Source organism: Nansenia antarctica, assembly GCF_963989245.1.
Source record: "Nansenia antarctica genome assembly, chromosome: 3".
NCBI classification, from domain to species: domain Eukaryota; kingdom Metazoa; phylum Chordata; class Actinopteri; order Argentiniformes; family Microstomatidae; genus Nansenia; species Nansenia antarctica.
Genome location: NC_137688.1, coordinates 49083160 through 49110834, shown reverse-complemented (window position 1 = coordinate 49110834; position 27675 = coordinate 49083160). Strand labels below are relative to the sequence as shown.

The window sequence follows — 27675 nt, the reverse complement described above, 5'->3', positions numbered from 1 at the left end:
TTCCTCTCTCTGACGGCTGCACCGTCACCCCCACCCTGCCACAGTTCACACAGCCCAGGGTGGGGGCGCGAGGGAGGTGAGGGCGGTCAGGGGCCAGAGCTCCAGAGCTGCAGAGTACACACATTTTCAGATACGCATTATGTCATTACACAACCATGCCTTGAAAACACTGTAATAGTGTGTAAGCTTAACTATAAATGTCTTCAAGACATGGCTAAGACACACTATGACACGTCTTAAACAGGCCATACTATGGGAAGAAAAAATAATTGTTGATGTCATTATGAGACATTCTGAAATAACCAAATGTCTCAAGACATCTACTCTTTGTGTATGAGGATGTCTTAAAACACCGCAAGACAGAAGTGATGGTAAGGTATGAAACAGAATTGAAAAAGAAGAGAACGCACACCGCAGAAAACTTGGGCGAGGTGCTGGCGACGGAGCAGAATACTAAAGGATAAAGTAGAAGCCGCACACTCTCGTCCCAGATGCAAAAAGTGTAGTTTCGGTCGTAGCCTTTGTCTTAGACAAGTCTTAGACTTGACAAAGGCTACGGCCGAAACCGTTGTCAATAAATATACACTTTTTGCATCTGGAGCGAGAGTGTGCGGCTTCTACTTCATCCCTTACGTATGAAACAGTACACCCATCAGTGGAGGCTTGATACCGTTCCTTATTCCATTTCATGCATTACAATGAGCCTGTCCACCATCAGCCTCCCCTGATACCCATCCAACATGAATGACTTCCACTGGTACATTCACACCTCTGCAGAGCTTCTAGACATTAAAGACAAGACACGGTTCAGATGCATGGTAATCCTACAGCACAGGCCATTTCCTCAGCAATAGGTTAGCACGAGATCAAAGGTTGATTGGACCAGACACGACTCAAAGGAACGGCACACTGATATTCAAGACGGCTTTTCCTTTGATGACACTATAGCACAAAGGCCTATCTATTTTTTCGTTGACGCTAGACTAACTGTATGCAGTTCTACGGCCTATCTATTTTCGGTCACATTACTTTATCCAGTGTGATGAGACTGCCAATGGCCCTGAGCTAGATTACTCTTCCTGCTACGACTGGTGGATTGATGATTCACTTGCTTAGTCAAATGTATTGATAGTAAGTCGCTTTGGAATAAGGCGTCTGCTAAATGCCAAAAATGTAAATGTAAATGTAGAGATGGGGGGGGGGGATCTTCATCGTGACGTCACTGGGTCGTGCGTTTGAGTCTCATTAAGCCTTCCATTGCGCTGTGCCAGGCGTCACAGGCAGAGGAAGTCATAGTAAACAGCTGGTGTAAATGAAAAGGTTTACAGTCCAGATTTGCCCCCAGAACATTCCTTCCTGGAATCCCATAATGACCATGTGTGCCGTGCCCCTCTTTATGGCCATGAGTTGTATGTTTATGACCATAGTGTACCGTGTCGTCGTTCTCCGTGCCAGCGGGGGGAGTGGAGGGCCCAGGCGGGAGGGGCGGGGGTGTGTGTGTGTGGGCGGGCGGGTGTGGCCCGGCTTACGGCAGGACAGTTGGGACTCAGCATGTTCAGAGACCAGGGCAGAGAGGAGGAAACCCACACCAAGGTCTGGACCGGAGTCCCTGCACTCTGCCCCGTCGGTACTCTAATCCCATGTTAATTACATCACAGGATCAAAGGGAAGGGGCCTGTGGAGGGTGAGCCCTGTTACAGGAAGGGAGGGATGGATGGAGGGAGGGAAGGATGGAGGGAGGGAGGGAAGGATGGAGGGAGGGAGAGTGATAGGAGGGTATGGGAACGACTAAACCCCGCAGCTCTCCCGACACTGATAAACTGGGTTGATTCCCCCTCAGCCATGGGAACGGAGAAAGGCTTAACCTCCGATGCCATCCAGCGCTGCATGACTTCTCCATAATGGAAACAACTCCAGGGGTACTGGGCACGCCGCCATATCCCCCCCAGAACAGGGATGGCATAGACACACTGTGTGCCGTTGTTTACATGGAGAGACCTCAGAACTAGAATCTAATTGGAGGCTCCATTTTGTTCAGGTGTAATTCTGGAATGCTGCCAATGAATACTGTTTCGAGAAGGCAGATGTAGTCAAAAAGATTGTTTTAATCAATGGCAAAGTTCAAAGTTATTTCTGTTTCACTGCTATCCCCAAAGTCTCAATGGGTTCTCTATTACATGTAAACTTAGTAAAATAAATAAATTAACATAAATAACTCCCTATTTGAAATTCTCTTTGAGGTTTTGGTGTATAGTCTCAGAGCATGACAGAAATTGGGACCAGGCTTTCCGAGAGCACACTGGCTCTGTTAGAAAGAGAATCTTTTTGCATATTCCATTATCTCTGAAACAATTAAATGTGTGCCAGTTTGCCCATGATTATCTCTGGGCTCACACAGACCTGGGCAACCTGCATGTGTGAGTGTGTGTGCGTGTGTATGTGTGTGTGTGTGCATGTGTGTGTGTGTGTGTGGGGGGGGGGGGTCTGTGTGTGTGTGTAGGAGGGGGGGTTCTGCATGTGTGCGTGCCTGTGTGTGTTACATGACTAGACCCTTCCCTCTCCTCCCAGAGAGCAGCCAGAGTAGCCCCAAACAGGGGAAATGAGTCCAGCGAAATCACTCCTTAATGGGTCATCTGCTCTGACCGATGCCCCCCTCCCCCTCCCTCTCTCCCTCCCAGCTTCCCGCTCTCTGTTTGTGTCTGTTATTGTTCTGAGAGGGGCCGTTCCTCGGGCCAGAACTGGCTGTGCCCGCTCTTCTCCAAACATGCCGCCTCAATGAGCACTGTCACCAAAACCAACAACCCAAGACCACTGAAACCAGCTGTGGATACAAATCTGAGAGCTCAACTCAACTTTTCACACTTTCTTCCAAACAGACCAAAACAAGATCACCTTACACACTTGTCTGCAGTGTTGCAGGGAACAACATGAAAAAAATGGATACGTACTGCGCTCACCATCTTGACTTGTTTCACTAATACAGCAACTTTGAAATTATAGCTTAACTTCCCACTAGGTGATAACAAAGGGGGGGATTTATTTTTGCTATTAAATATTTAAAAAGGTCATGTGATCCATGGATATATATACAGCGCCAGCTGCAGAACTAGAAGTAAAGAAGCGGAGTGGAAATCCTGACAGACATGAGTAGGAATCCCTGTGGACCAGAACTCATTAGACATGCACATAATGCCTTTCCCTCAGTATATTTCACAGGAATATTCATGAGCATAAACACTCATTATACGCCTTCATCTTTGATGAACTTGAATTTGTTTTGCTATAGAACTCCTGTGTTTGGACACAGACAAGTGTATACCAGAGTAGAGTAGTGAAGGGTAAAGTACACCTCATGTTAAAAGCACATGACTATGGGTGGGGTGGGAAGCATCTGCTGCAGTTAAAGGTGTCACCTCCTGTTGATTCATAGAGCAGTTATGCTCACCGGTTTCTATAGACCACTAGGGTCTGGACCTTTGTCATGGACAAATACCCTTTTTATTACCCCAACATCCGATGCATGTAGAAAGAAACACTTGCCGAGATACCATTGTGTCTAGTTGTTTCTTTATTCAAGGTGAACAAATTCAGACAAACATAAATATGAACACTCCTCGACACACAAACTGAGTTGAAGGGTGACACTTACATGTGGTAACAGGGTGCGAATTATAAAAACGCTTCCTTCGAAGCAATATTTTTTTTTTTTTTTGTATCATAAACTTCATACAAAAATTCTGATGATGCAAGTTCTCTGGTCAGAAAAAAGGACCAATAAAGTGCATTTCACTGTCACTGTCACTGTCTTCTGTGTCTTCTAGGTAGTTAAAGTCTGGAGCTGACACCAGCCTGCCGCTGTTGAGGATGGGTGGTGGTGGGGTGGGGGGGGGGTTTGACTCTGACAGCCAGCCTGGGAGTATTCCTGCTGAGCCAACTGAGACTGTCAATCAACAGCATTACACAAGACAGATCCACTGGGATTGAAACTGGTGCTGAACTTAAACCCCCCTCCCCCCACCACCACCACTCCCACCCCACCCTACTCAAATGATGATCACATTAAATAGTGGTTGTAAATATTAAGAATTTCTAACTGACAAAACACTGTTCCTTTGACATTTAATGTAACCATCTGTGCATTCTCTTTAAGCTTATGATTCTGAACTCCTCTTTAGCCCCCCAACATCCACTGTGCAACACGGAGACAAAAAAATACTTGGATTGGAACTAACTTGCACCACACCCGACAGGATTGACATCTGCAACTTGATCATCTCAACAAAGGCTTTGGTAAACCCATTTTCATTTCATTGTTTTGTTTCCATGACGCTTGAGACTGACTGAACAGCTGGCTTCATACATTTGTAACACTTGTGAGAAGAGAGAACATAGTCACGGGTGTCAACATTCCTTATTTGACACGTTTAATGTTCGGTGTGCCCCCTCACAAAGAGCTATTTGATCCGTGTAGCTACTGTATGGCATAATACTTCCTTTAAAATAAAAAAAAAACACTGATAGTGTCTCTTGTTGCTGTCACAACCGGGATTGTTGCCATCCAAAGTCCTTGTGGCAAATCGATACCATCCACTTCAATGTGAACCACACCACCACACCAGTTCCAGCCGGCTGATACAACTCAGCCAATAATCAGCCAGGACAAGTCAGTCAGTCAGTCAGCTGACTGGGTGAGGGACCACTGTGTCCAGCTCCTTGTAAACAACACAAGGAACCAGCAGGCATGGTATCCATCTCACACGTGTCCTCCTCGTGTAGTTCCACCAGCACGGCGACAGTCATCATCTCTTCTTCTTCTGTTGCCGGAGCATCTTTCTCCTTTTGATGATCATGGCGTGGAGCTTCTCCAGCCCCTCCTGCAGGCCTTCCCCAATGATGGCGCAGGCGGGCTGGAGGTGCCAGGGCGTGGAGGCCCCCAGCTCGCCCAGCGCCAGCATGCGCTCCATCTCGGGCAGGGCCATGGAGTTCCTAAGGTCCTGCTTGTTGGCCACCACCAGCACGGGGACCCCCTGGTTCTCCGCCAGCCGCGTGATCTTGTGCAGCTCCGTCTTGGCCTCTTCCATGCGCTCTGCGTCCACAGAGTCCACCACAAACACGATGCCGTCGGCGCAGCGCGTGTACGAGCGCCACAGCGGCCTCAGCTTCTCCTGGCCACCTACATCCCAGAAGTGGAAGGCTGCCTTCCGCCGGCTGGCGCCCAGAGACACTTTGATCTTCTCTGTGTTAAATCCCTTCGTCGGGACAGTGTTCACAAACTCGTTGAAGCGCAGTCGGTACAATACGGTGGTCTTCCCAGCGCAGTCCAGCCCTAGAATAACAATGTGGAGGGCCTGAAAGGATGGGAGGCTGGGAAAGAGAGAGTGATGGTCCGATAATCCATTCCCCATCTTGTTCTCCCACGTTTGAAGGGACAGGAGTGGATAGAGACAGGAGGTGTCGCGTTGCTTCACCAAATATTCACAAGGCTTCTCTCATAACCTCCCTGGGGGCTGCAGCTTTAACCTGCAAATAAAAGAAGAACGCAATGAAGGCAACTGTAAAAGCACACAGCCACAAGAAGCAGTCTATTGCTTTACAATCAGAGTCTCTAAGTGAATATGTAGGCCTGCCCTCTCTTTTTACCATTCTAAAGAATCTACATCTGTAAAATAGGCTTGGCATTCCAAGGAGATAGGAGTCAAAGGAGATGAATAAGAAATAAAACAGCGGGATGTAGGACAGGCTATTTGCACATGTACTGCTACAGCGGCGCACGGGGATTTGATACGCTAATTCCCATTCAGCGGCGGTATCGATATTGAATGAGGCTCTTTCGATTCCAACCCAAATTCCATTTACTGTCTCTGGGTTTACGCATAGTGCACTGGGAAAGGAGGGAGGAATTACATTAGTTTAGCTTTTGTTTAGCGAAGCCTGTCTGATAAATTGCGAGGACAACAGCGCACAGGGCTGGTCATCCCAAAAAAGGCTGTTGCGCGGCAACATAGCCTCCTACCTTTAAAAAAACAAATGGATTGATAGAAGTGGTATGCCAACAAGTGCTACGAATAAAACCCATCAATAAAATAGGCTACACTGAGAATTAAAAGGACACTCCACCGTATTCCGCTCTAAACCTTACCATGCAGGACAGACTTTCAATGCGCTTCATAAAAAAAACTGACGACGATGGTTCATCATTTCAGATATTATTGATTTTGATATGGAGATACAATTCATAATTCTCTGAGCGCGTGGAAAGAAAAATATAAATGTATAGCCTGTACCTACCTTTACCATACATCGACTCTTCAAACACAAAACCGTTGCAACAGTTTATCCTCGCTTGATCCCTTTACCTTCACACTGTCACGTCCACAGTCCACCAGACCACTGAGAGAAGTGCGTTGACTCCCCTCTCCATTCCCGCAACACAGGTTCAACCCAGTAATTAGCGGGCGTGCTGGTTGGTTGACTTTGCAGATAGCGCTCCGATTTTGTCATTGTCTGATTGGTGGAGAGCAACGTCTGTCACTGTTCTCTATGACACACCTCCACACCACCTGTTTCTGTCAGTCGTCAACTTTGAAGTAACCGCCTTGTAGACTTGTAGCTCTTTCGAATTATGTGAATTACCTGGGGATTGGCCTACATTGTAATCAAAGATCATCATCTGCTAGCGAATTTGAACTCATCTATGTATTATGATCCATGATATAGCCTAAGCCTAAATGCAAATGTAAATTATTTTTTTGATTGAAAATGATTGAATAAACAACATGCCTTATGTAAAATAAAAACAATCATCATGTCAGATCAAAACAAACCCCCAAAAATTCCTGGAGCAAATAACACATTTACTATATCAGTTACTCTGAGTGACCCTGATAGTCTCTCGGATCACCTAACTGTTTACGGCTGTTTGATCACAGATCACCTAGACACAAGGACTGCGGGAAATGACTTTGGTGTCAGTGGACAAAAGAGTCAACAGGCCCTATTGAGATGCCGTGCACTCAACTAATGATGGAGAGATAGCCCACGATGGTCATCGTTGATGCTTGTCATCTGCTATCCAGACACAAAGAAGATACATTTTCAGGTTATCCAAAGCCCCAGAGACTTCATTATCAACAACATCACAACGACAACATCAACAACCACTTACAGGCCAACTCTATGAAATAGGTGTTCCTCTATTAAATTAATGAGCACTTCGGGAATTGAGTGAAGGCTTTTTAAAGCTATTGGTGAAGGCAGCCAAAAGAGTGTTGCAGCCTACTTGCACCACCATGTGGTAGAAACATAGCCTTTCAAAATCAGAATCAGAATCGCTTTTATTACATCTTATTGTAGACAGTACAGTAAGAGTACACAAGAGTACAATTCTTTGGCTTTGGTTCCTCAACATTGATATCGCAGCATTCAGATACAAAACACAATAATAACACAATAATACTAAGTAACATCAGTACGTAAAAATGTAATCCTACATTGATAAAGTAGTAAAGTGATGGATTTTACAGAATTGGGGAACATTTTCAAACCAAGATGGGACATAAGGTGAATTTATGTTTATTGACTTCATCAATGTAGGCTGAGGCTCCGAAGTGAAAAATAAAATAAAAATAGGATACATAAACGGATATTTAACTTGTTCTTTTCTTTTTAATTTACACCTTAATGTCAGGTGATTCCTTACCCTAGAAGTAGTGGGCCAGGAGAAACCATTATTCATGGTTCAGAGGTGTTAACTACTACTTACAGCTACCTTTAGCCACGTCTAACAAAAAACATTGGGAGCGATAGGGGCAATGAGACAAAGTTCAATATTTGTGGCCTAAGGATACTTATTTTCTGCTTGGGCTACAGAGTCATGCTTACAAATAATGTACAGTATGCATTTTCTGTAATTTTATTAAGCAATGCGTTTTCAATGAATAATATTAGAAAAGTAAAGGTTTCAAACAGTCGTAGAGTCAAGACTTTACGGAAACAAACCCTACTGAGGTTCAATAAGTGCACATCATCTTGCCATGAATCATAAAAAGCTACAAAAATAAATCTAAAAGGCAACATAACAAACCCGCCTCCCTGTTATTATTCATGTATGTTCTGTTGGATCTCATTGAAGCTGCAGTGACTTCATGGACCTGGCCACAGGGTCTGTGTCCCAGCGCGAAGCGTCCCATCCCAAGAACCAGCCCGTGAAGGTGGGCGCCTCGTGGCCCTGTTGCATGATCACCATGGGAGTCCGCTTGTCCCTGCCCGCTGGGTCTGTCTCTATGTATTTCTTGGCTGCACAGAGAACAAATATCATGTTTTCAACAAACAACACAAGACAATGAAAAATATCCTACATATAAAATAAAATAAAAGGATATTTGTTTGTTTTATTAATATCTGAGCCAGTACATATTAACGATAAGTATTTGACTGTGCTATTGATGTGATGTTATGTTACTGAAATCTGTTGTCTAAAGGGCTCTGCACACAGCGTGCGATTTCTGTTGCGCATCAACGTTCCATTTTGAAGTTTGAATGGAAGTCTATGAGAACATCGCATTTACCCACACACGGCCCCGATTTTAATCGCACGGCGAACATTCGATTCCATTCATTTTGAATGGGACAAAGCACACGGCGTGCGAGTTTTGTCGCACTGCTTTGTCCCATTCAAAATGAATGGAATCGAATGTTCGCCGTGCGATTAAAATCGGGGCCGTGTGTGGGTAAATGCGATGTTCTCATAGACTTCCATTCAAACTTCAAAATGGAACGTTGACGCGCAACAGAAATCGCACGCTGTGTGCAGAGCCCTTTACTTCATACACCGCCAATACTCACCACATTTGACTGATTCGGTTCTCTCCACCTCATTGGCATCCTTTCCGATCCAGACAAACACCTAAAACAAACCATAAACAGTGTCAATATCTAGTCTAACCTCCACAGCATTGAATATGGGACTTCGATGTATGGGTTCAGGCCCTCTAGCACACCTGATCCCAGGCATCCAGAAACATCACGTCATCCTCTGCCAGGTCTTCCTGAGTGAACTCTCCTGGAACCTCCTCGATCTGCACAATCAAAGATGATGGGGGAAAAAAAAGAATCCCACTGATGAGTATTCATTAATTTATTAATTAGTTCATTTATATATTCATTAGTTCATTCAATCATTCGTTCATTCGTTCATTCGTTCATTCGTTCATTCGTTCTTTTGTTCATTCATCCATTCATTCAATCAGTAGTTAATTCATTCATTTTTTTATTCATTCATTCTACGTCTTGCAATTATCTGGACAGCCTGATTGAAAATTCCACACCCTGTAGGTTGTTAATGCATCCCTATCTCAGAATGATCTACTTTGTTAAAAAGGTAGGCGGATAGACAAATGCATTGAAGGTTAAGATAAAGTGATGATACTGGTCTAAACAATATGAACTGCTGCGATACTCACAGTGAACCTGCCAGTCTTGTTGGAGCAGGCAAACAGGCGTGGTGGGTTGGTGATGCTCTTGCTCTCCAGTCCCTCTGATGACTGGTACTCCTTCTTTCCCCCTAATGCTGTCCAGAAGTCCGCTGCAAAACAAAACAAATCTTTCAGGATTTCTGGTCTACAAACCTTGGACGTTTGAACTTGTCCTCACCAAGTCAATTTCCTGTCTGTGCAAATATACTTGGCCAAATAAAAATAAAAATAATTCTGATTCTGATTGTATGTACAGTATAGGCAGTGTATCACCAGTGTAAGTGGACTGGAGCGGCAACCAAAGTGTGGACTCCAAGTGTCTCAAGGAATCTCTGAAGAATCTCAAGTCTTTAATCTATCGATCTGTGTGCTCACCTGGTTCTTGGCCCTCTGTGATGCGCTTGGTCGTACAGCTCAGCTCCTCACTCATGTACTTCGCACCCTGCTCCTCTTCATCACTGGCCCCCTTGCCCACCCACAGGTACCCCTGGTCCTGGGGCGTCTTCAGCAGGTAGGCGTCGTTGGAGTTCAGACTAGAAGCGTCAGCCTCAACCTGGCACACGAGACACACATGGACCAATGAAACAATGATGAGTGCAAATGTCTATTAAACATCATCATGCAAAAAGAGCAAGATATCACTGATTTCCACATGCCTATAAAACGATACATCAAGGAATTGGTTTAACTCCTTTTATTGGCGAAAGAGAGGAGGGGAGAGTAGCAACAGTATGCTAGTCTATACTGACAGCACAGCCTCTGACAACTAGTATGAGTGCATTATTGTGTGTTGGTGTGTGTGAGAATCCTCACCTCGGCGATGCGTGTGATGGTACCCAGGTTCCGGCGCACCTGGAACAGGCGTGTGGGGGGTGCAGGGGCCTGGCCCCCAATGCGTGATGTACCATTCTTGTACACGATGAGGGGCTTGGCTTTAAACAGGCTCAGGAGATGGGCAGGCTCCTTTCCCTGGGACACTCTGACCTATGGTCCAGACACAGTCAGAAAAGAAACGTGAGGGATAGACAGCTTCGATACTACACTCGGAACAAGTGAGAAAAGCTCAGGTGTTAACAACCACTAGGTGGCACCATAGCTAGTTTAAGATATTACTTTGAATATTGTTTTGAATTCAGTCTGATTGGAATTTGTTTTTCTGTGCAGTGTAGCACAGAGTGACTACTAAAAGTTTAATACAAATGTTGGGGAAGTTGTTGATTCTGCAGTGCTTCAGCATAATGACAAATACTTCATGAGTTGTACTGCTAATTGTATCCTGTCTTATTTGTCACTTATGTCCTGTACTATTGTCACTTTTTTATCTTGAATTATGTCTTGTGGTGCAATGTCAGGAACCGAAGCCTAAGAATTTTACTCTCTTACACTTGTGTACTGTGACGTAACAATACAAACTTGAAACTTGAAACTTGGAACGATTGCAAACATGAAAGGATCAGACAAATAGAATGACAGCTCAGGAGGAGAGGTACATACAAGATCTACATCACAATTATGTGTGAGAGGCTTTGGAAGAGATGTAATGAGATGCAGATTTGTACCTTGTAAAGACAACTTTCCTGTCGTCGTGCCCATCAGCTAAGGAAAACATCTCTAATATGACGACCAAATGAGGGAAGAATACATGCCAGCAGGAAAGGCCAGGGATAACCTCCTTTAGCGCTAGACTTCCCAATTGTGATGAAGACTAACATAAACAGACCTACAGGCATTTACAAACATCTTTATCTTCACAAATACAGATTTAGACACACAGTCTTGAAGGCAGACTGTCTCTCATAAGTACTAGTAAGCCTTTGAGTTGACATTAGGTGTACCTGAACTGCGAATCCGCCCAGTGAGCGATCCAGCTCCACTGTAAAGAAAGCGGAGGCTGTGAGCTCATCTATAGTGCTGCTAGCCCCCTGCCTGGGAACAGGAAATAGACAGACAAGCATTAATCGTTGTTCCTAAAACAGGAAGTTCAGTAGTCAGGCAGGCCCGTATATATTGGTAGTCAAATGTGAAGTCCCAACACAACTGAATGGCTTTGATGTCAGAAATAGGGCAGGTAGGTTCTCAATGGAGCCAGAGGCAAGGTGTTTATGAGTCTCACCATGTGTAGATGACCTGTCCTCTGTTATATGTGTATAAAATGATGTAACAGTCTCCTCCGTAGAATTGACCGTATTTCTTTGGGTCAACTGGAACTCTTCCACTGCTCTCCACTCGCCAAATCTGGGACATGGAAACCACATTACCATGGATCCTTACAATACACTGTCATGGCTTGTTCTGCACTGTACAGCACTTTATGGCAGTGTAGGCCTATTGAGAAATACACTCACCGAACACTTTATTAGGTGAACACCTATGCATTCTCATTCATGCAATTATCTAGCCAAGTGTGGCAGCAGCACAATGCATAGAAGCCTGCAGATATGGGTCAGCAGCTTCAGGTAATGTTCACTTCAGCCATCAGAATTGGGAAAAAATATGATGACTCTGCATTTTTGACTGTGACATGATTGTTGGTGCCAGACGGGCTGGTTAGAGTATTTCTAAAACTGCTGATCGCCTTTTCACACACAACAGTCTCTAGAGTAGAGGGGGGTGACTTTTTTTTTTTTTTAAATGTTCATTTGGAGATCCGGGGTTATTCATAAAACATTCAGGGCTAGAGCCCCAGATACCCAGGCCTAACGACATCACTGTTCTAGAGATTACTCAGAATTGTACAATAAAGAAAAAAGACCCAGTGAGCAACAGTTCTGCAGACGGAAACGCCTTGTTGATGAGAGAGGTCTGTCAAGCTGACAGAGAGGCTAGGGTAACTCAGATAACCACTCTGTACAATTGTAAGTAAGTAAGTAAGTAAGTAAGTAAGTAAGTACCGTATTTTCCGCCCTATAAGGCGCACCGGAGTATAAGGCGCACCTTCAATGAATGGCCTATTTTAGAAATTTTTTCATATACAAGGCGCACCGGCTTATAAGGCGCACCGGCTTATAAGGCGCATAGAATAGATACTGCAGTCAAACGTTTGACTGGGGTTGCGTTACGCCCAAGCTCCACCTACTGCGTTGCGTCACCTCTCCATCGGTGTTGTGTCAACTTCCCGTTGTCCAAGCTCCACCTGAGCGTTGTCACCATCAACGTTCTACCTGCTCCACTGTCAAAAATATATCTTTTTCCACCTCAAGTATCAGCCGTTCGTCATCCATTTTTGCAACAAGCGTCAAGGACCTGCGGTGATTCACAGCTGACTCGCGTGAATAGCAATTCGCAATAGCTGCAACCACGAGATATAGAGTAGTTAGCTACAAGCATTTTCAATCTGCTATTATCTCTATTAGTGGATTAACCGCTGTGGTGATTTAACAGCTGATAAAAATACATCAAGTAGACTACAAACAGAGCAAAACAACAGCAGAAAACAACCAATAGGCTATACAATTATAACCAACAACCAATATGTGACAGCTCCTGGTGAAATGTGCAACGTACTTTTTCAGTTTTTACACATGCTTAAACTGCAGATTGTAAGCTTTCAAATGATGTGTCATACATTCAAATCAGAGAAAGATTGAACACGACAGGCGTGTTCTGACCAAACCACAACAAACGCTGCTAGCGGCTAACAGCTAACAAAACACATCGCTACGAAGGTCTAAACTGTATTTTAATAACATGACAACATACTGGGAGAACATCGACATGCTAAAAACACATAACTACACATAACTAGATGAACACACAGTTCTTGCTTTTGAACACGAGCTAAAACGAAAGTATGTTTACAAATCAACCCTCCCTTACCGGTAGCCTCCGGCAAACGAGAATAATGAATCCAATACACAAATGATAAGTGTTTAGTGATCGTTAAACTGTTGTTTATTATATCGAGTGGGTACTTTAAAACTTCAAGTTGAAAGCACCAAGAATCTCACTTTGTTCCCTCGGAAACTCTGTTTAGTCTTCTTTACTCTTGTGGTGTGGGACTGTGAGTAAGCACAACACCGGTGTTTACTGATTACCGTAATGCTGCAAGCGGTGTGAGTGTCCGAATTGAACAGTTGGGTGAGTACGGCATCCATTCAGAGCACATGATAGAATAACAATAGCATGTAGTGCCGAGAGACGGGAGTCGGAGGCGGCGTATTAAATGTCACAGCTAGACGTTTATTGACAGACATGAACCAGTTGTTATCACACACTTAAAACAGGAACTAAAACTCAGTACCACCCACTTAACCCTCCGTACGGAACAATACTCCCAACTATTAGTTCCGGGGGTGAATTATGTTAACCCACCACAAGCATAGCATTCGCGGAGATTCCAAGATGGCGGCCGTCGTTTACTGATTACCGTAATGCTGCAAGCGGTGCGGCTTTGTAGTTTACCAGTCGTACTGAAACATTGTATTATTATTTAAAAAAAAATATTGGTCATGTAATTTTTACATTTTGATCCATATATAAGGCGCACCGGGTTATAAGGCGCACTGTCGTTTTTTTTTTTTTTTTTGGGACTTTTAAGTGCGCCTTATAGGGCGGAAAATACGGTAAGTAAAATGTATTTGTATAGCACCTTTCCCAGACCAAGGGTCACAAAGTGCTTACATATAGAGAACATAATAAAGAAGAAACATAATAAAACATAATAAAAGAGCGAAAGTCATAGCAGGTTAAAATAGGCAAACAAGTGAAAATAAGAACATGTAACAGACAACAATATCAACAGGACACAGAAAGACAGGCTTTTGGGGCTATCCAAAAGCCTGTCTATACAAGACAGTCTTTAGTTGTTTTTTAAAAGCCTCGACCGAGACCTCTGATCTAAGATCCAAGGGAAGAGAATTCCAAAGCCTGGGAGCCACGGTGGTTGTGGTGAGCAGAAAAGCATCTCAGACTGCACAAAGCGGCGAACCTTGACGCGCAACAGCAGAGGGCCACAGCAGAGGCAGCCTGATCAAATGCTCGTGGGTGTAGATCTATTTGTTTAAACCTCAACATCAACCTGACTGAACTCCTCTGTCAATTGAAACATATATTTGTATTACACATGACTGATCATTGATGCTGGTTCCATTACCTGTGTGTCGCCACTCCCATCGTCCACCATGTTGTACTGGGCAGCCATCTGCTGGGACTCATGGAGCTTGGAGGCATCAAACTTCACCTGCTGGATCTTGGCGATCCTCTCTGTGACAAAGACCTTCCCAAAACCCTCGCTCTGGTGCTTCTCCTTCCAGTCCTGGAAGAACTGCTTGAATATGGGAGTCTCCCCCCCTTCTGGAAGAACCTGGATCTGTGGCAGACGTTGTCATACATATCAGGGTTAGGGCATTGATTCCACTTCAATTTCAGACAGCGCAAGAAATAAAAATGAAAAAAGAGAGAAGAATTATAGTCGAAATGACCCAACAAAAGCAATATCCTGTCAGCAAATGGAACTGGTCTGATGATTACAATCTAATGAGTGACATGATCATATGTCTAATCCATGTTCCCACTTTTTGATAACACACTATGATGAGTGAATGAAAACAAGAAGCTGGTTTCCAGACACATTTATGAGCGAAGTGATGATGAATGGTCATGGATATGAACCTGCGTGTTCGATGGGTAGCCCATCTGGTTGATGAAGCCCTCAGCGGTCTTCATGGCCTCCTTTCTCTCACTGGGATTGGCGTTGCGCCCTTTATGAGTGATGAGGGAGGTCATGCAATGGAAGGATGGGAGCACAAAAGGACGATGAGATGAATTCTGGTTGTTTACCAAACAAACAATGGCCGCTGTTATGTGACAGCGAGCTAGACAGAATAATGCTGTTGCCATGGGGATATAGTACGTAGGCTACAGTGCAGTATGTAAACATAGACAGACACAAGGCTTTGGGAGATGAATGTCAATAGATTGTTGATAAATGTCTGATACAGATGTGAAAGTATCACTTATTTGTATTATTATTAGGTTATAATAGGTAGATGGCATATACACCTTTCCATACAACTATCATCTTGCTTTTCCCATGGTCAAGAATGAAGCATTCATCTGATAGGAGAAGACTCTGGGGGAAAGGATTCTCCTCTGACACAAGGGTCACTTTCATGGCCCCCGACGCATCAGACACCTAACAAAAAGCAAACAGTGTTGGTCATGGGCTTAAACAGCATTATCATTTACATCTGTGTGTGTGTGTGTGTGTGTGTGTGTGTGTGTGTGTGTCATTACTTGTACGGTGTATGAGGATGTATCATGGATGTTTTACCATGTACAGTTTTGCCAACTTCCTGTTTGACATATCTGCCACCGTATCATCATGGTCATCTCCTTCTGGCAGCTCTGGCTTGTTGCCAAGAACCTATTAGTATGAAAAGTGAAAGAAAAACGGAAATATATCAACTTTAGGGTTGGGGTTACTTTCATTGTTCATGGAGACTTGACTTCTCTTCTATTTCCTGCCCCATGTTAATATTTTGTATCAAACATACGTATGATCGGAAAAAATAATGAAGGACAACGTGGCTTGTGTTTATCACCTTGTATGGGATAATCTAAGATCACATGACTGATGTAGCAGCGGATGATGGTCTTATGACTACTTTTATGACTACTTTTATGATGGCTCTTTCCATATTCACTCTAGTTGATCAGTTGTTGTTCACCAGCGTGATATATATACTATTCGGTTGTTAAGTCTGACTTCACGTGTGACGTTTAGCAATTTCCCATATTATCAGCATCTTTGAGCCTCGGAAAAGCACTATACAAATATAATGAATTATTATTATTACTGCGGCAAGAGAGCGCCTCAGCCAACGTTGGACCCGGAAACACGTCATGACTTAACAACCGAATAGACCTGACTAAGCATACTAGAATCTTATCTTATCTTATCTTATCTTATCTTATCTAATCGTCTGTTGTTATTGCCAGTAACTGCTAAAAAAACGGATAAAAAACACAATCATAGAGTGTCCTAGTGCACATTAGAAAGAAAGCTCGTTGTAACAAATCTTATTCAATGCTACCACTCATAGCCTATAACTGAGTTTGACCTCCTCCAGGGGCGGCGCTAGGGGGTGGCTACTGGGGCTCAAGCCCCGGATGTTTTCTGAAAAGCCCCGAATGTTTTACTTAAAAAATAAAAAATAAAAATAAAACTCTCGTGAGTAACGTGCAGTACCGGAGTCCAACAGAGAGGCAGCAGCTGCGCGACATTAGCCTGCATACTGCGTAGCCTACCCTGCCCTGAAGAAGAAGTGATCTCAATCAGTGCCTGACTTGCAAAATTGTAAGGATGGATATCCGAAAGTTGTTTTCAACAAAACAAGTGCCAAGAACTGTTGCAGCAGCCATATCAGCAGCTGACAACAATGACATCACCAGCAGTGATGACATAGATGATGTTTCAGGTTTGTGAATCTTATTAGAAAGGTGACTGACTCACTGACACTACTTTTCCGGTTTGCTAATGCTAGCTGGCTATCATAACATAACGTTATGTTATAATGAAAATGAAACATAGCAAGGTACTGTTACAGTACATGGTAAGAAATCAAACAAAGGATAATACTTATACAAATAAAGTGAATAACAGGCTGATAGTCTTTGATATCTGCACTCTGGTTGACTGAGTAACAAGTGAAAAAGAATGATGTAACGTTAATGTTAAAGCTAGTAAACATGGAGTAACCACATTAAGTATGCCCTTATGGTAGTATGTATGTATACAGAACATGACTCAAATCTATCCTAAGATGTAACGCTAACTAACTAAGTTTGTTTAATGTCCCAGGGGGGATTTGATTTCACAGTACTATACACAGGCCAACAATACATGTAATATATCGTCATATAACACAGGACAAGACTCTAAATACAATATAAGTGGTGAGCACAGTCTGCCCTGATATACATACTGTAACATAACTAGCCTCAGCCCATCAATTATGTAATTCTATACAAATATAAATGATGGTGACTGACAGGGGGAGCTACGTGTGCTGACCTCCCTCTGTGCCCAGAACCACCACAATTAGTTTGCTTCATTAAAGGGTGTGAATGTATATGTGTTCTCCAATGCCTTTTGTCCGCTTTAAGGTGGTGGTAAGTTGAAGGTTGAAGGCAAAATTTTCCGGCGCGCTCCGCGCGCACATTATATTCTCCCTCTGGGCTAAGCCCCGGATCTCCTACGATCCTAAATCCGCCCCTGACCTCCTCTATAACCCACCTTAGTAAACTCAGACGGCTCGCGTCCCTCCTCCACCACGACCAGCTTAGCTCGGCCGTTCCTCTCGTTGTCCCGGATACCAGCAGCCACCTGTGTGGCCTTCAGTCGCTCGAATTTGTTGCACATGGATCCACACCACTGGTAGATGGTCTATAGACAGTCAACAGGGGTCAGACTCAGAGGTCAAACACACTTGTTCAAAGTCAACCATGAACAAGCCGTTAACAATGCTACACACACTTCAAGTACAAGACACATCAAAGACATCCCAGAAAACCATGTTTGATACCATTCCTCGTTCCATTCCATTGCATTACAATGAGCCGTCCTCCAACTGCCACCTCCACCAGTCTCCACTGTTGCATGTTTTGATATTAGTGCAGCTGCATTTGGTTAACAACTGTCTCAGTTCTCAGTAGGTAGTCTTGGTGCTGACCTAGGGTAGGCCTTGTGCTGGCCTGAGGGCAGTGTGTCACATCCTATTAGAACTTCTGACCACTCTTCCATTCTGCACCTCTTAAACATGAACACAAATCCATGGTCACATTTGACACTTAATAGACACTTAATAGTAAGCTCGTACCTTGGTATTACCATGTAAACATGACCTCTTCGTCACTATACCAAATTATCTAGTCTAATAAACCCACCTTATGCAAACAGAGTATTTTATGTTTGTGTTAGGACTAAAAGACATGCATGAAGATCAACCCGTGTTTGTCTTCCTTCAACCCTGTCTGTTTATCAGTTGGTTTGCATACAGTATGTCTTGGTCTTCTTGGGAATAAGAATTTGCACATCGGGAGTGTGCCTTTCAACCAAATGATAGCCGAGAGCATTATCATTCAGTGAACGCAGAAGTCGTGAGAGGGAGTAACTCCTTACCGCTCCCAGGTCCACGATGAAGCAGTCCCCTTTGTTGAAGTTGGACCAGCTGAGGGGGACCTCGGTTGCCCTGACGACCCGACGTCCCTTGATGTGGAAGAGTCTCTGGGCTGAGAGGTCGTTGGTGACCACGTGTTTGAACCCTGACGCCACGCCTCCGGCCTGTGGGGTAGAACCAGAACACACCGTGCTGTTTTTCCTTCTTTTCGTCTCTCCCTCTTTTTCCCCTTGACACCAAGTTCAATTTCCATGAGTCACTGTATCCCACGGGCAAACAAAATGACTCAAAAGTTTCATGGAAACTTGTTTATACAATATCAGACAAAAATGCAATAGTCTATGATGTCCTGCGCCCAGTATTTCAAAACCTTTAATTTAGATCAAATCCTTCTGATCTTGATTAAACGTTTTGAAATACTGGGCCCAAATAGACAGTTAGGTCCATATATATTTGGACTCTGACAGAATTTTTTTCTTTTAGCTGTTTACCAAAACCTATTCAAGTTACAGTTATAAATGAATATGGGCTTAAAGTGCAGACTCTCAGCTTTAATTTGAGGGTATTCACATCCAAATTGGAGGAAGGGTTTAGGAATTACAGCTCTTTAATATGTGGCCACCTCTTTTTCAAGGGTCCAAAAGTAATTGGATAATTCAATCAACAGCTGTTTGATCTGGGCTATTCCTTTGTTATTTCTTTATCAGTTAAGCAGGTAAAAAGTCTGAGTGGCATTTGAGTGGCAAAGGTGTGGCATTTGCATTTGGAAGCTGTTGCTGTGAACGCACAATATATACAGTCAAAGGATCTCTCAATGCAAGTGACAACAGGCCATCCTAAGGCAGAAAGACCCATGAAGAAACAACAACTGAAGACAGCTGCAGTAAAGGCCTGGCAAAGCATCACAAAGGAGGAAACCCAGCATTTGGTGATGTCCATGGGTTCCAGACATCAGGCAGTCATTGTCTGCAAAGGATTCTCACCAAAGTATTAAAAATGAACATTGTATTTATGATTATGTTAATTTGTCCATTTGAGCTTCTGAAAATTGGGGACTGTGTATAAAAATGGTTCCAATTCCTAAACAATTCATACAATGTTTTTGTTCAACCCCTTGAATTAAAGCTGAAAGTCTGCACTTCAATAACATCTCGATTGTTTCATTTGAAATCCATTGTGGTGGCGTACAGAGCCAGAATTATGGAAATTGTGTGACTGTCTAAATATTTCTGGTACCTAACTGTATATAAGACGAAAAAAATCTAATGAACAGTAGCAGTTGGACCTTGGCCGTACATTGTATGTGATGCCTCCTTTGAAGTAGCGGGTGAAGGCAGTGGACTCCACCCCCTGCAGCTCCCTGTACTGGACTGGCTTCCCCCCTAGGTAGTCATCCAATTGGACAGTAAAGATGGCCGCTGCCGTGCTCTCATCCTGGGTGCACTCCTTGCCTGGGTATGCAGGGATAACAAGTGTTCTAGTTAGAATTCAGGACAGACAGTTCTAGAATGAATGTCGAGATTAAATGAATAGGCAAGGACAAGGATATTAGTATGAATTGAGAGAGCATCCATTAGTTATATTGAGCAATTAACTATTTTTAAATGTTTTTTTAATGTTGATCAGAATCAAAATTAGAATCGGAATTATTTGATTTGCACATACAGGAAATTGACTTATGTGCATAGGACATAAGAACAACAATATATAAGCAAAATAATTTTATAAATAGTAAAGATAAGAACAATAAATTATGTACGAGGCTGTGCGAGGCTAATCGGGATGGGAAGGATCAGCGATGATAATATATTGTAGCGAACGGGAATCTTCTAGTGTAACTCGCCCCATGCGGGAGTCGAACCCCGACCTCCCGCATAACCGACGGCTGCGCCAACCATTAGACCAAGAGAGTTAACTCCCTTGGTGGAGCTGTTAACGGGGCCTCATACAGGATCGTTACACTATCCTCACCGTTCGGAAGAGCGTGCCCTCACGCTTCACTATGTCAAGTCCCTCACGTGGACACGCCTCTCCGATGGCCTTCCTTCCATCCCACTTCAGACACCAGTGTAGCGAACGGGAATCTTCTAGTGTAACTCGCCCCATGCGGGAGTCGAACCCCGACCTCCCGCATAACCGACGGCTGCGCTAACCATTAGACCAAGAGAGTTAACTCCCTTGGTGGAGCTGTTAACGGGGCCTCATACAGGATCGTTACAATATATATATATATAATATATAGCCGGTTTCGCGGCTAACCGATTGGTCCGCTGTAGTCTGCCTTTGATCTATTTGTTTTCACAGTCACATGATCATGTACATGGTATTCTTTTTCAACACTCTTCTGCATGTTTAGCCTCTTCTACAGGCCTACTGTACACCACATCCTCCGTCTTTGTCACACTCTCTGGGGTGTTGCTTGGGTAGGGGAAATCGTTGCATTTGTAGTTGACACGTTTTCACTCCCAAACAGCATCTACATTCACATTTACATTTTTGGCATTTAGCAGACACCTTATTCCAAAGCGACTTACAATCAATACATTTGACTAAGTAAGTGAATCATCAATCCACCAATCTTAGCAGGAAGAGTAATCTAGCTCAGGCCCGGGGCCATTGGCAGTCGTCGTGCTAGAAGATTTGTTTTGGAGAAACAGTACAAAGGAGGTAGTAGAAGCTCTACAAGCCACATAAAAGTTAATTTGTCAAGCTCCAAATGACAATCACATCATTTACAACCAATGATGATTGGTTGATTTTTATGATTTTTACACAAAACATACAAATAATATAAATAACTGATCAACAGCAATAAATTACTTATAAACCATGGCCCTAATGTAAAGCCTTACCCACGCTGCTTAATGCTATAGAGCTCTGAACAAAATGTGAAGTAAATCCATTAGATGTTCATTTGCAGGTTTCACGGAGAGAGATCAAGGACAACACAGCATCTTAGTGCTATTGATGTTTGGGCTCTGAGGTGGGGAGGGAGAGTACTACACTGATGTATCCAGGAAGGAAGTAGCCTTGCATGTTTGGAGCTGATATTTCTACATCTGAAACTGACATCGGAGAGGTTTCAGGTGTGATCCAGTTTATTCTGAGACTGTTTAAAAAAAAATGTTTCCTCCAGAATATGATCACCAGATGAGTTGTGCAGTCATGGATAAAGGTCATGGCCTCTGCTATTATTGACTTCCGCTGTTATCTTTGAATCTCTGAATCATGCATAGTTCACTTCTGCATTAATACTCATGTCACTGTCACTCAACATCTCAAACCACCGCACACAGATGTAGTAACACCGTAAATGGTGAGAAAAAAAAAGATCTAACTATCTAACACCAAGTGAAGTGCAATGTGCCACTGGGCTGGCATGCTGTTTTTCAGGGCAGCCTGGATTTGGAAAGCAAATCAGCTTAATTATTCTTATGGTATAGACATTTTGGAAAATATGTCTTATTCAGGGACTTCAGCCTGGAATTTGAGATGAATTTTGAAATTACAGAATAATTTCTTTCCATGGAATCATTACGAGGGAAGACTACGAGACAAGACTTGTGCGCCCAAAGTGTTCCAAGAAAACATTCCCCACACCATCACCATTGCTCGACACGTTATTAGGAACACCTGTACAGTCCAGGCTGGTGGAGGTGGTGTAATGATGTGGGAAATGTTTTCTTGGCACGTTTTTGGGCCTGTTGATATAATATAATATAATCAATCATCGCTTGAATGCCACCGTCTATTTGAGTCTTGTTGCTGACCATGTGCATCCCTTCATGGCTACAATGTACCCATCTTCTAATGGCTACTTCCAGCATGATAATGCACCATGTCAAGTAAAAGTTGTCTCAAACTGGTTTCATGAACATGACAGTGAGCTCAGTGTTCTCCAGTGACCTTCCCAGTCAATGGATCTGAATCCAATAAAACACCTTTGGGATGTGGTAGAAAAATCATGTCACCATGGACCAGAATCTCAAAGGAATGTTTCCAACATCTTTTGGAATCAATGCCATGAAGAGGCTGTTTTGAGAGCAAAGGGAAGCCCTACACCAGGGGTGCTCACACTTTTTGGAACCAAGATCTACTTTTCAAGTAGCCAGTCTGCCAAGATCTACCAGTCTAGTTTCAACATCGCAAACGTACATGCACGTACTACAAACACACACACACACACACACACACACACACACACACACACACACACACACACACACACACAGTTCCCAGCCTGCATAGTAAACTCACAATACACTTTCCCTCTCTCTGTCACACAGCCACAGGAGAAGACCATCACATCTCGCTCACACACATTCACACACACACACACACACACACACACACACACACACACACACACACACACACACACACACACACTCACTTTCTCTCACTCACACACTGACAGCCAGTCTGCAGTACCATAGCCAACTACTGATCCAACAAACAGAAAAATAAACCAGATACAAAACAGGTAATTCCCTAGTTTGAAAGGAGGAAATAAATGCATTTCTCTACCTTAGTGGGAGACCTGGCACTGGGAGGAGGCAGCTAGTTTCTAGTAGTCAGGGCTGTAGGAGCTGGTTGCAAGGTGTAGACAGGCTGCAAGGTGTCATCAGCCACTGTGGATCTGTCATCGAAAAGGCAATCTGCAGCCTCGAGAAACGCTTTTTTCACAATTTCGCCGTCTTTGAATGACTTCTTGTGTTTAACAAGAACGTGACTGACGCGATAAGAAGCTATCGTTACAGCTGTACGTTTTCGCTCTTTTGCCACATTTCCCTTCTTTTTTTTTTTCAAATTTGTTTTTCAGATTTTATCCCTTTTTCACCCAATTTGGTAGCCAATTTAACCCAATTTAGCATCCAATTATCCCCTGCCTATTGCATAGGATCCGCCGCACGACCCCGTGGCCGGCAGTCCCAGACACATTTCCCTTCTAACAGCCATCGTAGATCTGCAGATCAGACAGACGCACTTCCAATATCACATCGTGTAAAAGTCCTCCTCCCATTCTGGATGGAAGTTATACGTTATTGGTTTCTTACTTGGTCCAGCTTCCCCACTCATTTGTATACCCTTTCTTTAGTAGTAAATAGTAGAAATTGGAAGGCTAACTAGTTAATTAGTCTCGCCGGTATTTTGTATTTTGTAGTTGGCGCTGTTGACTGTGCATGCGTGGTGAACCGTGTGTTAGGTGAAAAGATCAGATCGCAGACTGGCTTACCTGTACGTCAATCAAGTGGCAAAAGCCATAGTGAGGATGGATGATAGGCGAACTTTTTATTTTTATTTTTATTTTTTTACTTTTTTATTTATTTATTATTTTTTTGTTCAATGCCATGCGATCTACCCATACTACCTTTGCGATCGACCGGTCGATCGCGATCGACGTATTGGGCACCCCTGCCCTACACAGTATTAGTATAGTGTTCACTGCAAAAATAAGTTTTTGGTCTGACTGCATTAGTTTTAAGATATATTTTACTTGTTTTATTTCTTAGACAATCTAGAATCTAGATAATCTTGCTTAAAAAAAAAAAAAAGTATTTCCCCATTTTTTATGACTTTCCAGCATCCCTTATCTGTTGCTACAGTATATTTCGATTGTTTTTTAATCAGTCCTTTCCTGCTTTGTCTTGTCCAATCAAATATTAACATATACCAAACATGTCTATGTAATAAAACGTCATTACTGATTAATTTCCCTCAGACATGCAGTAAAGAAACTGAAAGCGTATGGTTTGACATTCAGCTATAACAGCTTAGAGATATGTGCCCTTGCCACTCCAACTCACCCAGCCAGAAGTGCAGGACGTAGAAGTATGTGTTTTTTTGTTTGACGGTGGAGAGGATCACATAGGCGTCCCCCACGTAGAAGTTCCCATGCAGACTGTTAGGCACAAGGGACAGGTCCATGTTTTCAATCCTCCAGATCTGGAGACCAGCAGTTTTGCCCGCATTCTCAAACTCCTTGTGGTAGAGCACCATGTTGCTGCTGGGCTGAGGGGGGAAGCAGATGGATCTGGATCCCAGGAGTGGTGAGCAGAGACTGGGTAGAGAGGAGGAGAGAGGCTGCAGAGAGAGGAACAGAGTGGTGCTCTGTTCCTGAGGAAGACTGAGTCAATAGCAGTTCTGTGCAGCCAAAGCCCTTTATTGCTGAGGCTGAGAGTGGGTGGGTGTGGCTAAACATAGCCAAAGTACACACACACACACACACACACACACACACACACACACACACACACACACTGGCTTACACATACAGGCACAAGCATACACACACACACACACACACACACACACACACACACACACACACACACACACACACACTAACTCACTTCAGTCTGCATTCAGTATTTCCAAGATTCGCGTTTATGCAGTCACTGTAAGTTGACTATGGAATCACTAAAATTAGGCTATATTTACCCTTCATGTTGTTTAGACATTTATAGAAATGTTTATTTTGTAATTCAAAGTTATATTACCTTCCCCACACCACTCGCTAGGTTTCTATGAGGATCCTGTTGTGTCTTGTTCTGCTTTGTGTGGTTCTGCCTCAGGAGAATGGAGGTAGGCTTCTCCAAAAGAAGACCAGTTTCTCCAAAACAGTGACCACCACTGTAGCCCTAAATAAATAAAACTTTGCTATTCATGTTGTTAATACGTTTATAGAGATGTTTATTTTGTAATTCCAACGTAACACACAGTATAATGAAAATACAGGAAATTATTTGGCAGTATGTGCTATTTCCTCTGCACCTATAAATATACCGAGCACCAAAATGTTGCATTAGTTCAGAATTCATGAGACTTCTTCTAAACATGAGACACGTTTTAAACATGAGACATACCTATGAGACAGGCTTTTTAAGTTCCCTTGGTTGATTATTTCCCAAATGTGGGCGAGGCTCTAATGATACTTCAAGGCTAAAACAACAGCTAAGGTTTAAGGGCATTTCAAGTTGAATAAAATTCTCACCACTGTAATCAAACCAGTTTCATTTGTGTACACCCTAGCTTATGGCTAAATATGGGGTGCCAAAGAATCTCAAACATGTTTTGAAAAAGCATTGGATTATCAACACAGCGGTTCATTCTGCAGACATACTTATAGACATACATATAGAGTAGATGGTTTCTTCCCAGAAGTCTTCAAAGCTGTCCTTCGGTTCCATCCGTGATTCATGTCACCAGTTTTCACTTGTAAATTGATTTGGGCTCATCACTATAAGAGGAAGGTCTATTGCTGGGGCATGGAGCTGGGGGAGCTGGTTTTGTTCTGAAGACAATGTACATTCTGCACAACCAGCAAATAACACCAGACCTTTCCTTTCTATCTGAATTGACTGAGAAGGACAACAACATGTATTAAATAGACTTCCTCATGTTTTGAGAAAAAGCATTGCAAGGGACCTTCATTTCAGAAAATGAAGAAACCTTGTAAAGAAAACGAACAAAAAGTAACCACACAACTGCTGCTTTGCATTACAAACATTGCATCATAGGACATCCTGTTGGCAGATATCGTATCAAAACGCGAGTGAGGCGTATCTATTCTATCATGAATTTCTTCAACCTATCTGTCCTATGTTGGTCTTCTGAAAAATAATTTACAGAAGCTGTATGTATACAGTATGTCTCTTTAGCTTCATGTGTGTTATCCCCCCTAGGTGGTAACAATAATAAATAATAATGCATTTTTTTTTGTATTGCACTTTTCATTCAAAAGAATCTCAGTGGGCTACAGAGTAAAACAAAAACACTGCCTAAAATATTATGAGTTAAAAACATAGTAAAAAACACAGAGAATGAAGAATGAACACAGGTTCAACAGTCAAAGGCCTTTTTGAATAAAAATATTTTTAGGCCTGTCTTAAAAGAGTCCAGGCTCTATACTGCCCTTTGCTGGCTAGGAAGGCTGTTCCACAGGCGTGGCGCAACCGAGCAGAAGGCGCGGTCCCCCATGGTGCGGAGCCTGGTATTGGGGACCTGGAGGAGCAAACTGTTTGAAGACCTGAGGGTGCAGGTTGAGGTTTGTGGAGTTCTTGTAGATAGGGAGGTGCGTGTCCATTGATGCATTTGTGGGTGAGAAGCAGGACTTTGTAGTCAACCCTGAATGAGACAGGGAGCCAATGTAGTAAGTGTAGAACGGGGGTTATGTGCTCGTATTTGCGGACTCTCATCAGGATCCTGGCAGCGCTGTTCTGGATGTATTTCAGCTTCTGTATGCTTTTGCCAGGAATCCCGATGAAGAGCGCATTGCAGTAGTCCAGTCTTGAGGAGATAAAGGTGTGGACAAGTTCAGGTGGTGTTCTATGGAAGTAGATCATTTCGGTTTATTGTGAGCTAGGTCACTATATCTGTAGGAGATTAATAGTTGAATTAGCCTCTATGTGTCTGAGAGTTTCAGTATGAGTTTACAGGAAGTCGATCACTGAAGTGAGTTCAGCAAAGGGGATGCAATGTGGCTTTGTGCAACAATTCTGTCTCTGTGGAAGTCACCTAAACTCTCAGGGCTATCTATAAAGGGAAACCTAACCTAATATTAACTAATGTAGCCGTTGCGACCAATGGCAGGCAACTTGCACTTACATAAGTCTCAGTCAGATATAGCATGAGACACCTCTCGCCGCGTCCTCCCACTGCTTCCTGGTTACGTTAGCAACCAGTGACAGGGTCTGATGAAAAAGTAGGGCAAGGTCATTTTTCAGTTTTTCTACAGATTATGAAAGGGCAGATTGTAAACTTTCAAATGATGTGTCATACAACGACAATTAAAGAAGTAGAAGTTATGCATATTTGAATGTTGATACCCCCCAAATCAACAAACAGAGAAGTTCAGCCTCAAAGTTTTCACAGACACTTTTCACACAGGTAATGGGTGGGAACAATAGCTGGGAACAAAAGTTCAAAGTTAAGTTTCACTCCCCCAGGACAACCACTCCCGCATTACACTTATTGGCAGTGCGACAAAACTCGCACGCCGTGTGCTTTGTCCCATTCAAAATGAATGGAATCAAATTTTCGCGTGCGATTAAAATCGGGGCCGTGTGTGTTGGGATGCGATG

The 27675-nt window shown here is 43.2% G+C and overlaps 2 protein-coding genes across 3 annotated transcripts; both read right to left on the bottom strand.

The window, feature by feature from the left end:
- Window positions 1–3621: 3621 nt before the first annotated feature.
- On the bottom strand, window positions 3622–6384 carry arl4ab (ADP-ribosylation factor-like 4ab). 2 transcript variants are annotated; one of them, XR_013937364.1, is made up of 3 exons: window positions 6289–6384; window positions 4233–5520; window positions 3622–3922 (listed from the first exon to the last, which is right to left on the bottom strand). XR_013937364.1 is itself a non-coding variant. In XM_080526507.1 (2 exons), the coding sequence occupies exon 2, from the start codon at window positions 5403–5405 to the stop codon at window positions 4800–4802; it is 606 nt and encodes a 201-aa protein (XP_080382633.1). In that variant the 5' UTR covers window positions 5406–5520; window positions 6289–6384; the 3' UTR covers window positions 3622–4799. The 2 variants fall into 2 exon arrangements, 1 of the variants encoding a protein (XP_080382633.1); XM_080526507.1 differs by having other exon boundaries at window positions 3622–5520.
- Window positions 6385–8122: 1738 nt separating this feature from the next.
- Window positions 8123–24592, bottom strand: scin (scinderin; the record flags this gene model as incomplete). Its single annotated transcript, XM_080527349.1, has 16 exons — window positions 8123–8295; window positions 8845–8905; window positions 9000–9077; window positions 9462–9583; window positions 9849–10026; window positions 10287–10457; window positions 11309–11399; window positions 11587–11708; window positions 14566–14781; window positions 15084–15172; window positions 15474–15606; window positions 15745–15837; window positions 17710–17859; window positions 18595–18756; window positions 19889–20043; window positions 24400–24592. The coding sequence occupies 16 exons, from the start codon at window positions 24590–24592 to the stop codon at window positions 8123–8125; spliced, it is 2187 nt and encodes a 728-aa protein (XP_080383475.1).
- Between the last annotated feature and the right edge of the window lie 3083 nt (window positions 24593–27675).

Excerpts from the sequence above, each read along its gene's own strand:
- arl4ab (XM_080526507.1), bottom strand. The coding sequence starts at position 5,405 with ATGGGGAATGGATTATCGGACCATCACTCTCTCTTTCCCAGCCTCCCA.